The sequence below is a fragment of the Tigriopus californicus genome, chromosome 12, assembly GCF_007210705.1.
Source record: "Tigriopus californicus strain San Diego chromosome 12, Tcal_SD_v2.1, whole genome shotgun sequence".
Classification (NCBI taxonomy): domain Eukaryota; kingdom Metazoa; phylum Arthropoda; class Copepoda; order Harpacticoida; family Harpacticidae; genus Tigriopus; species Tigriopus californicus.
In genome coordinates this window covers 13,923,573-13,934,712 of record NC_081451.1, presented here as the reverse complement: position 1 = coordinate 13,934,712, position 11,140 = coordinate 13,923,573, and the positions used below count along the sequence as shown (strand labels likewise).

General features: G+C 40.7%; 1 protein-coding gene across 1 annotated transcript; it reads left to right on the top strand.

Annotated features, from left to right (window-relative positions):
• Positions 1-270: 270 nt before the first annotated feature.
• On the top strand, positions 271-4,773 carry LOC131891717 (uncharacterized). The gene is made up of 4 exons (XM_059241349.1): positions 271-570; positions 1,941-1,971; positions 2,041-2,630; positions 4,200-4,773. The coding sequence occupies exons 1-4, from the start codon at positions 480-482 to the stop codon at positions 4,367-4,369; spliced, it is 882 nt and encodes a 293-aa protein (XP_059097332.1). The 5' UTR covers positions 271-479; the 3' UTR covers positions 4,370-4,773.
• The last annotated feature ends 6,367 nt before the right edge of the window (positions 4,774-11,140 follow it).

Here is an 11,140-nt window from a genome sequence, read left to right as displayed (position 1 = left end):
CCTATTAAGATTACTTCATATGTCTAACCTTATGCAATTGTGTGCAAAATATTTCACTTAATGGAGTTAAGGGCTTTCATTGAGGGAGAGTATATCTACTTTAATCATTGACCATGCATGAATGTTCCAATGAAATCAATTCGTCAGTTGAGGGCTAATGAATTTTCTGCAAAAAGACAATTAATTAATCTTATCGATTCCTCAACGTACAGTACAATAATTATAACTTATTCAAAGTTGATCTCTAGCCATCAACGACGTTTTAATCGTTTTAATGATCGAAGAGATATAAATTTGATGGTAGAACCCTCGTAAAAAGTTCAATAACCAATCATTTATCCAAGCATTGTTCTCTTTATTGGTTCCATTAAATGTATACCCCTATTAAGATTTACTTAATGAAACTTGGTAATGATTTTATGATTATTCCTTGAGGGTAATAGGCAACTTGGAAATTTTTATAAAGGCGAAGAATACTCATGAACATAACAGCAGTCATGAAAGTGGAACTAGCTTTCATATCTCTGATCATATTTGCCTCATTAGACGGGGCAAGATCTGCTATTTTGGGTAAGAATAGAATCGGCATTAGCATCATATCTACGTAAAAGGGCCCTTATTTGCAACGTCAGACTGCTCAAACAAAACGGGAAGAGGCACAGTAGATTGCTCAATGACAAGCCACGAAAGCGATTTCTCTCCCGACATTATGTGACCTGGGCCTCTAAATAAGCAAAATAGTTTGATATAATTAGCCAAAAACAACACAAACACATTATAATTCAAAAACGAGATATCGACCCAATTCATTTAGTCGAGGCTGACTCACAAAGCATCCTCTGAAGTGCAGAACGTAAACCATATTCCTCGCAGCGTAAGGCCCTTTTTGTTCAGCTTTCCATTCTTTGTGAAATACCTTTACTGGTTAAGCACATGCTTGCCTTGTTTGGAATATGGAATCATGTTTTGGGACGAAAAATGTTCTCTTGGGAAGGGATAACTTTCCTTAGCGTACACATTTTCACATTAATCAAAAATCTAAATCTGGACGAACAATCATTTGATGAAACAGTTAACAACGGGAAACATTTGATAACGATTGAAAGGTTTGTCATTGATTCTTCTCGTTAGCATATAGCACCTAAGGTATATTTGAAGAAAGGGAAAATAAGAAAACCTAATGCTATTTTGATTGGGACAAACAAATACTTTTTTGTACTTTTCATCCCAATTGCGACATTGAAGCAGGAAAGGAAGATGAGGTTATCTTCAAATTTTGGGAGCTTTCTCGAACTTTTGAGGCTTAATAGTTCTTTGTTAAAGGAGTAAACATAACCACCGAAAATCATGGACGTACCTCGACCAAGACTAGTCATACCGAAAAGCCAATTAAACCGTAATTACCTTTAGGCTGGCTGTAGTAACTTTCGTCCGATTTATTAGTCAAGATGTCAGGGCTGCCAAGCAAATGTTGAAGATTGCGTTTTCTTGAGCTTCAAAACAGCTATGGACAGGGCGAACCTGCAACATGACAAGACTAATGGTGCAGCCCTGATGACTTGTCTTGGTCATCAAGATACGTCCATAACTTCAGTGGCTTATGGATTAAACTAAAGTTTCAGTTATTTCATCCATTAAAGGAATGGTTCATGTCGCATTGCATTTTAATAAACTGTCTCGTTTCACTCATTAACATCCATAAAAAACTAATTTTAGAAGCAAAAAAGCTGTTTTCGACATATTTTTCGTATTTTAGAATTTTCTTTTTTCGCAATAGATTTTTTGAAACCTTAGAATTTTTTTTTAATTGAGCCTTTTATCTTGGTTGTTTAGTACATCTTTTGAATTAAAAGTACCCCAATGACCTCCCAAAAATTGTGCTGATAACATCGTGCAGCTGCTACTTCAATGTCCTAATAACTCATCATGCTCTGTTTCAGACCCTGACAATGTTCATTCAAGCAACCTAAGGTAAGGTTTACCAGTGTGGACGAGGCAAACTACAGTCACAAAACTGTATTTATCTCCCTTTTTACCTAGCAAAAATGAATCCTCTGGAATTGATGAGTCCTCATCTCAACTTGGACCATCCAAAAATATCGAATCTTCAGAATCACTCCCTCCAAATAAAGCGAAACAGATCTCACTTGAAGAGGATCCAAACACAAATTTTCCAAATGGAATGGAGAAGGAACCGCACCCAAAAGGGAAGAAAAGGAACCTTTCGAGGATCCGAAATGCGAGCCAGTTGAAACAAAGACCAAGGGTTAGAAAGAAGGCCAGTTCATTGGAACCTACAGGCAACGGCAGGGAAGCTTCTGAAGTAAAAAAGAACGGGGATCGTTCCCACAACCCAAAGACACGAAGATATTCAAAGGACAGGTCTCTTAAATATCGAAGATATCCGCAGAAAAGACCTTTGGTCAAAGCCGTTGATGTGGATCAAAGACAAAGGCAAACAGTTCAACAGCAAAGGTTTCAAAACCGTTTTGCCACGACTCCTAGAAAAAGTGGACCAAAAAATTGGATTAAGGATGGGTCCGGCAGAGAAAACGAATATTTGAGGACCAGGAAAATGACCTCAAATGTGTCAATTAACAAAAGGTCAATGTTACCATCAGATAAACAAGGTAAACATCTACCATCCAGCTAAATGCAACGATCATGTTGAACTTAAAAGTGAGCCACGCTTGAATCACTTGACTTTCGTTTAATACAAGTTATGCTTGGGTAACAATCTGATAATTCACAATTAGCGGGTAAAATCAAATGAAGTGGTCACGTAGACCTTGATAAGATTAGTAAATTCGCTCATGAAATTCGTGTAATTATGCAAAAAGACCTTAAATTCGAGCAGTGGACATCAGTGGAGCTAGGTTGAAGTTACTTTTTGTTATAGCTATTTGACAGGTATATAAATGGAAACAGGCAGGAAGTTCCTATCACTTGAGGCTAAACCGCACACCGTTTATCATATTAATAATTTCCTAATTTCAACACTCTAGAATTTTTAACACATAAATCAGAAAATTTCGATATTTTCATTTCATTGTATTTGCGGACTTCCTTATTGCCAGTGGGATTAGAAACCCAACAGTTCAAGACGAAAATTTTAATCATTTCACTTAACCTTAATTTTCATTTATTATTTGATCGAACAACGAATTAGAGTTGGCAGATCTGGGCTAGCCCTTGAATAAAAGGTTGATCAAAAGCTTTAGTCAAACACTTGTCCAAGCCTGACTTAAATCCTGCTACTGGATCAATACCTACATGCTCAAGTATGCACATGCTGAAATATTGTTGTCACAAAGTGGCCTAGCTTTGCCAATTGCCTTGTCCATGGACTTCTAGAGATGTGGACTGCAAACGAAAGCAAACACTTCTTACCTATCTCCTAACCGTTCACTCTATTCAAAATAAGCACTTGATACGACCACAAGATTCTTTTGAAAAGATGAAATTGGTCAAGCTTGAGCCTAAAACTATGCTTAGGGAACTCTGGAGATATGTCAAAAGTTATATTGTAAACACTATATGAAATTCAAATTTTCGGCGCTCTTGGTCTGCTACATAAGCTTTTGACAACGTAACCTTGAAACAACCCCCTTTACACGTAACTGTAATAAGAATGGCCGACATTTAATGGAAGAGATCTTCATTCCTTATGTTGTTGTTTTAATTCGAAAAGTGCCTCAGAGTTGCTATGACCAAAGCAGACCGATTTGACGGAAAGCCCGTTCACAGCCCATATTTCTGGAAGTTCGTGCCATGTCCGTTCCTATTGCTACAAGTACCCTTGAATTATTTTACGAAGTGAAGCTTTTCAATTTATATATTATGAGGATTTCAGTACTAGCTCCTTCGGTATTTTGCAAGACTTAACTGTTTTCTACTACTTTCAAGTGCAGGAAAATGTATTGATTTCAAACGCAGAGAAATGCTTGTTGGCCCATAACTAACCTCCCCAAAATGAGCGAGTGAACAGGCACTTATGGAGAGAGGGTACCCTTTATGTTCTTACAAACGAAACCCTATAAATCAAGTTGTTCACTTTGAAAATCTACTGAATACATTTGGCTCCTCACACTCCGATCTATGTCAAGCGTCTGAATGGAAAAAACTATGCTTGTGTCATAGTTTACCTCCCTTGGCAAAGGCTGGTAAAAGAGACCCCTAACGTTTGATGTCTATTTCAGGTCACAAAGATCCATCTACCTTTCTTAAAAGCAACCTAATGCCCAAGGTTCGCAAGCCGTTCAAGAATCAATCATATCAAAAACGATATTACGCTCTTTTGGAAACGATGAGAGCTAACAGAGGTGAAGTGAAGCCAAGCAAATGCTCCGATACAATATCCGAAGACTGACTTGTCACAGACTCTCAATTTTGATATATAGGCACAATAATCTTTACGAGTGTATTGGCAATAAAGTGGAATTTTCTCGACTTTTCAGAGGCCACGTTTTCAAGATCTTGTATTCAGGGCAATAGCAATGATGTGACAGTGATTCGCTCCTTAAAAAAAAGAAGAACTCTAATTCCATTACATTTTAAAATAGTGTTATTGTAACGTCCAAAATTTTCGTTATTCGTTCTTCTTTCCGCTCCAGAGCTGCATTCAATTTTCGTATCTCTCTTGGCAAGTAAAGAAACTTGAAGCCTTTTGTCAGTCTTAACAGATATTTCCGTTTTTATGTTTTCGTTTATCCTAAAGAATGAAGCTCAGGACTGAAAATTGGCCGTGCTTTTAACAACAATAAATGGGTTTGTGCTTTAAAATCTTGTTAGATTTGCATTGCTTTATTGCTCTCCTATCAAATTCAGTTGAACTAATGACTCAGAATGACTCAGAGCGAAATCTTGCCATTAGTACGTTCCCCCCAAATTTCCAAGATATTTTTGTTATTGAGGGCTGCCGGCGGGTTTTCGAAGAGTCCCAGCAATGGTCGATGGCCCGTGATTATTTCGAATTGTGGCATTCCTCTAATGTAAAACACACACTTTTGAATCGCGAACCAGACAGCGCTTAATTCGAGTTCAATCGTGGCATAGTCTTTCTGGCCTGAAGTCAACAAACAGGATCCACATTGGACTAAATGAATTTTCCCTTTGCTGTCAACGAAAAGCTCACGTTGGTTCAAAGCGAACCAGAAGCCACGTAGCCGTGACGCATCAGTCAGCAGCTGTGTTTGAAGCGACGGGTCAAGGGGTTGAACAAGGTAGGGGGAAGTTAGCATTTTTTTACAGGGCGGAACTCAGCCTCCTGTTCTGGGTGCGAGCTCCATATCAATGATTTTTTAGCAATTCCCCCATCTTGATAAAAGCATAAATGCTCAAAACTGATTGGCCAATCTGAGGAAGGAGCGCAGATCAGAAACTAACTTTGGTGTAGAGTATAAGTCCAAAGCTGATAGTTTGGCAGGGCCGGCTTTAATCCTGAGAAGGACACGACAAATCCGGCAAACTTTTAAAGACTGGCCGATCTCGAATTTGCTACTGGACAGTTCTGGGAGAGTGACGGCCTGTATACATATATCGTCAATTATTTTTACGATCCATTTCTTTCTTTTCAGTTCCTCAAGGGCAAGATCTGTGCGAAGGCTGAAAACATCACTGCTCTCTTTCCAGCCCATGGGAGCCACAAGCGGTCGATATTTGCAGTCTGGTAAAAGGAATGCACAAAGAAACGACGACTCTTCGTCCAAGAGAACCTGAAAAAAAACATGAGCAGCATCGAGGACGCTGATGGGGACGAGAGGGCGTCGCCGGCCAAAATGGGTGTCCGCATGGATCTCGCTGCCGTCGTCTATGGTATCACGCCGAATGCAGGGTGGCCAGCGGGAGCTGCCAGCGAGCTCTGGGTTTGTGCCCCGAGCCGCAGCAATATCCACCGCAAGGGACGAGACCAGAAAGATGTTGATGGGGTTGCGGGGCAGCGCATTGGCAACGCAGGTGTCTATCACGAGCTCAGAAATCTTGATGAAGGTGCAGGCAACCCTTTCGGACTCGCAATCAGCTGAGGATTGCGGAAGGCGTCAAAGCCCCAGTGCCGAAGTCTGGCCACAGAGCCCTTGGAATACTCCTCGTCGTAGACCTATTCACCGAGGCTTGAAGGGGACATTCGTGACGACGAGGGGGGTCGTAATTTCCTCTCCAGGTCCGCCAATGTTATGGTGACCTTGTTGAGCGACACTGCCGCCTCAATGACTGGCTGTCGTATGAAAACCGAACTTGACGAGAATAAAGATTTTCAACCGGATCATGTGACTACTGCACATTCCATTTCCATTCACCATGAGGCCTCCGCCTCAGACCTATGTCAAGAACTCGTCCAGGCTGGGATGATGGTTCACTGTCCAGAGTCCACCGAGTGGTGCGCCCCCGCCCACTTTGTGCCTAAATTGAATGGAAAGGTTAGGCTGGTTATCGATCATAGGAAACTTAACAAAGCCACTATCCGACCATTACATCTGTAATCTTGGGCTCCCTGGCTGGGCCGAGAAAAACCGCTGAAGATTTCTTTCTGATCCAGGTGTCTGCAATGTCGTGGGACACAGCAGCAGATATTTTGACAACCAGGCCGCCTCTGCCTGGCAATCAAATTCAAACTTGCCCAAGGTTTGGAGGGAAGTAGTGCTAGCCACTCTCAGTTTTATGTTGAAAGGGGCCAATTTGGTACCTTTGGGACACGCTTTGGATAGGATCACGGTCTTAGTCCCACCTGAGTTGGGTAAAGCTTCAGGATAAAAAATCGGTTTGGTCAGTTCCTCTGACCTGAATAATATCCAGTTTTTTTAATCCTGGTTTCAATTCTCGTAGTTTCGCGACAAGGGCTTTTTCTTTGCGGGTACCTGTAATTACCGGGAAGACTAGCAATTGGTCAACTGTCATGGAGGATAGTTCGGCCTCCCTCGCTTTTCTTCGGACATCAGCGACGAAATATTTGAATGGTCTCTTCTCCTTCTTAATTTGGAAAAGGGCTAGGCGTCTCGAAAAGAGTGGGCAGATCTGGGGGAGTTGTTTCTCCACGATCGTGAAACAAGATTCAACTGACGCTGTTCCGTGCACATTCGAATATTTGGACAAAAGAGACATTGTTTGCACGAAACAGGGTTGGACAAGCGTTCAACAGAGAGGTGAAAATCGTTGTCTCCAACTTGCATTGCCGGGAAAAACATCGCTATCGCCAACTTGGATCGCTTGACAAACAAGAGGGGATCAAAGGACAAGAAATCATCGGTCAAACTGGAGATTCTACCCCACCCTCAACACATTGGGAAGAAACAGTGCTGCATACAACAATGCAACAAAGATATGTCAAGTAAAGCGATGAGGAAAACCCAATCAGTGCAATGAATGCAAGGAAAAGAGGCAACAAAGAAGCCCACTTTGTGAACCCCAGGACGGCGGAAAAACAGTCACATTTTCGTGCTCGAGGAGAGCAGAGTCACCCATCACCCTTCAACGAGGACAGAAGTCTCAATTTGGAGCTCGAGGAGAGAAGTCAGAGTTTGAACCTCTCCAAGGAGGAACCACCTGCCATTGCTAAATGCTGGGATTTTGCCATTGTTGTGGTGCCAAGAAGTTGGAACTGTTTCGAAGGACAGAGATCGTCATCATATGGGAGTAGGAAATCCAGGAAGCCGTGCAGAAGAGGAAGAGGACCTGGGAAGTGCCGAGTCTGAGTACAGCACTTCGTCACTCTGTTAGTGGACCTTCAATCCCGTCGAGTGGACGTCATCCAAGCATCTCCGTGGAACCATCTCGCCACACATCGAACAGATATAGAAAACCATTGTGTTATATGTGAATATCCCCTTTTCCATTGGCCCAACAATTCCCCTACTTTTCTTACTGGAGCAAAACAGCTGATAGGCGGTGTGTTTGTGATTAATAAAGTAGATTGAATTGTACAGTTTGCCTTGAAGAGTAGCCTAGATTTCCTAGACGACAGAGATCGTATACAACTGTATCTAAAGTTCATCACTCTTGTAGCAGAAATCAGTAGTTAGACTCTAGAGTAGAGGTCGACTTTGATAGACACATTTAGACTAGGATAATGACCACATTTTGCAGGAGAGTTAGCCTTGAAGATTGGCCCAGGTGTATGCCAGACAACCGAGATTGATCTGGGACCGTGGGGAGTAGAGGTAGCTAGCGATTTGTATCCTNTGGGGAGTAGAGGTAGCTAGCGATTTGTATCCTTAGTCAATTGATGATTGTTTGAGGCCCTGATGAAGGAAGCTCGAACTATTGCTTGTATACCCTGATAGGGTAAGAACCGAGGTCTTAAGATAGGTCTAAGAAATAGAAGCCAATTTACTAGGTGTTCTCCATCTCAGAGAGCTATGAAGGATTTCCACCTAGTGCTTGGGTCAAAATTATCTATGTAAATTCCGTCCAGTGTGGGAATCAATGTCTGGACGGAACAGACACGGCCTTGTCGAGCGAGTTTTCCAAAACTACGGAAAGATTCGCGGGAAGGAAGATCTTAAAAAAGGATATACGACCTTCAAGATCCAATGCCTTAATGTTAGAGGCTTTGAAATAGGCCTTGAGTTTCCCAATCCAATTCGTCATTTCAAAGGGTTTTTACTCGGCACTTAACATGAACTGTTTCATATCCGAAATTGGCCTAAATTGGGGACATTCGGCATCGTCCCGTGGTCGGATATTGGTTGCAGATGTGCATTGTGTGGAAGTGGAGGTTTCCCTGGCCATTACTAATTTTGGGATTTTGGCACACTTGGCAGTGTACTCGTCGGTTGCCTTCGTTTTTTCCTCCAAAATTGCCTTGATGTCCACTTCCAGTGTCTGCATTGCAGTCATCTCGTCGTACAGGTCGTACGTTTCGTCTACCCTCGTCTCCACCTAACCAAGTATGGCCCACATCCGGTTGATGTCGACGCCTGGTCTGTCGAGATCACGTATGATGTTCAGCTTCTTTGTGATTTGCGCTTTCCAATTCGCAGCTCGCTCTTTCAGACTTAACTCGGAATATATCCTAGACGTGACGTAGACCATGGTTGGAGACAACGTGCTCTCTTATCAAGAGGGTGTGTAGAAGGGCGTATCAAAAGCTTGCAGAGTGGTATCGAAGGGGCGTAGCTCTGAGTTTACTCACTGCCCCATGTGATATATATGTAAGTGATGACGAACGGAGAAGTAGAGACAATGTATTCGTAAAATCCAGAATTAAAAAGTGACTCGCTATGCAGCTGCCAGTTCATAAAATATGAGACGGTCGGAGAGTCCCGTAATCATAAAATACTCCACTGTGATTCTTACTCCCATTAACTAACAATCCCTACTTCAAAACAATTCCTGCTTCTTGGCTCAACAAAGATTGTTTCTTCCCAACTACGAGAATGGAGGACTCAGTAGTGCACGGTGTTCCTCTTAATACTGATAAAGTGTTTTTGCAAATGCCAAGACTTCTAATAATGGTTTTAGTTGTTATTGAAACAAAAGGAACAACTTTTGCAAAAAAAATCATTTTGAATTCTAGCTCAGATTAGAATATCATCCACTTAAACCGTACAAATAGATGACATTTTTAAAAACATAATCAATAGATATGGGAGTAACCTTAGTTGCGTTTCCAACTAGAATTTTATTCAATTCCATGGTGCAAACGATAAGATATCTCGTTTTGAAAGATTGCATTTTCATCCATTATGACTACAAATTGCTCCGGTTATATCTTAAAGCAATCGCCAAGAAATATAATAAGCTTTTTCTATGACTAAAATATAAATAAAGTTATTTTACTTTTCTGAAGCAGGTAGAAAAACCCAAATATAGTTTGCAATATAACTTAGAACTTACTTAATTTCAATATTTCACGATTGTGATGCCATACTTGTCAATCGCAACTTTAATCAAGCTTAATCTTGAATTTTGACAAAATTCTAATAATGTTGAATAAAAACATCGCTAGTACGTAGAAACTAATTATTGCAAACAAGTGACAAATTGGAAAATTAAACTGTCGCAAGTATCGTTCAAATATTTTAGCAACATGATAAGATAGTGTAGCTTTTGGCACTTAAGTAAAATAGAAGGCAATTTTGCATGTTTTGTAAGTTTTTTTGTAAAGCGACAACTTTTGCTACTTTTTGCTTTTAAAGAAATCATAAATGAAAATTGAGAAATATTATTTCTTGCCGTGTCATTGAAAGTTCCTTGGGAAGAACTGGAAGCATAATTAGGCCATTTTTCGATCTTTTAAGGGGTAAAGTGCAACCACTAAGTTGTAATAACTAAGCATGTGCTAAATACAAGTTTATGAAATTTTACGTCAATAGCTAACTATGAGTATGTTTAATACTGATTGACTTTGTTTTTGGCGTTTTTAATGGGCTTTAAATGATTTAACACATTTATCTCAGCTACTTTTAAACATGTGTATTTCACAAAAGTTGTTCCTTTTGCTTCTTTGACAAATAAAAACATATCTAGATGTCTTGGCATTTGAGCAAACACTTAACCAGAAAATATAACCACCGTGAGTGGCGAGTGATTCCTGCTTGGAGAGGTTCAAACTCTGACTTCTCTTCTCAAGAGCTAAACCGAGTCTTCTGTCCTCGCTGAGGGATGATGGTTGTCTGCTAGTTCTCACACATTCCATCGATGCTGGAGCTTTTCCTTACTGATGTGAATGACATAGAGGCTGATTCACACCGAATTCCAGAACCCTTTGCTAAGGCCTGTTCCTGTGACATCTGACCGCCACTGGGATTCTCTTGTATCAATGTCTAGATTCATCCAGTCTCTCCCGTTGTTCATCAAATGTTGACGCGGTCTCCTCTGATGGATTGTGTCCGTTTCTTCTTTCACCAAAGGAACTTGGACAACATCTGACCAATTTCATAGTTTTAACAAGATGTCGACATACAAATTCTCAGGGCCGTTTCTAAACACACAGTTCCGTGATTATCACTCATCCTACTCATGATTTATCCATATCAAATCAAGATGATGTACTCGATTGTGCACGAAACAAACTGAGCCAACACTTGGGTTTTTAGAGTGTGTAACAAATGGCAAAGATCAACAAGTTGAAATGTTCCAAAATTGAGATGATCCATTGATTTTAAATTCACATGTCCAATATTTCTTCACGAAAACTTGAACA

Excerpts from the sequence above, each read along its gene's own strand:
- LOC131891717 (XM_059241349.1), top strand. The coding sequence starts at position 480 with ATGAACATAACAGCAGTCATGAAAGTGGAACTAGCTTTCATATCTCTG. Across the intron at positions 571-1,940 it reads GGCAAGATCTGCTATTTTGG|ACCCTGACAATGTTCATTCA; the intron begins GTAAGAATAGAA and ends GCTCTGTTTCAG. Across the intron at positions 2,631-4,199 it reads GTTACCATCAGATAAACAAG|GTCACAAAGATCCATCTACC; the intron begins GTAAACATCTAC and ends TGTCTATTTCAG.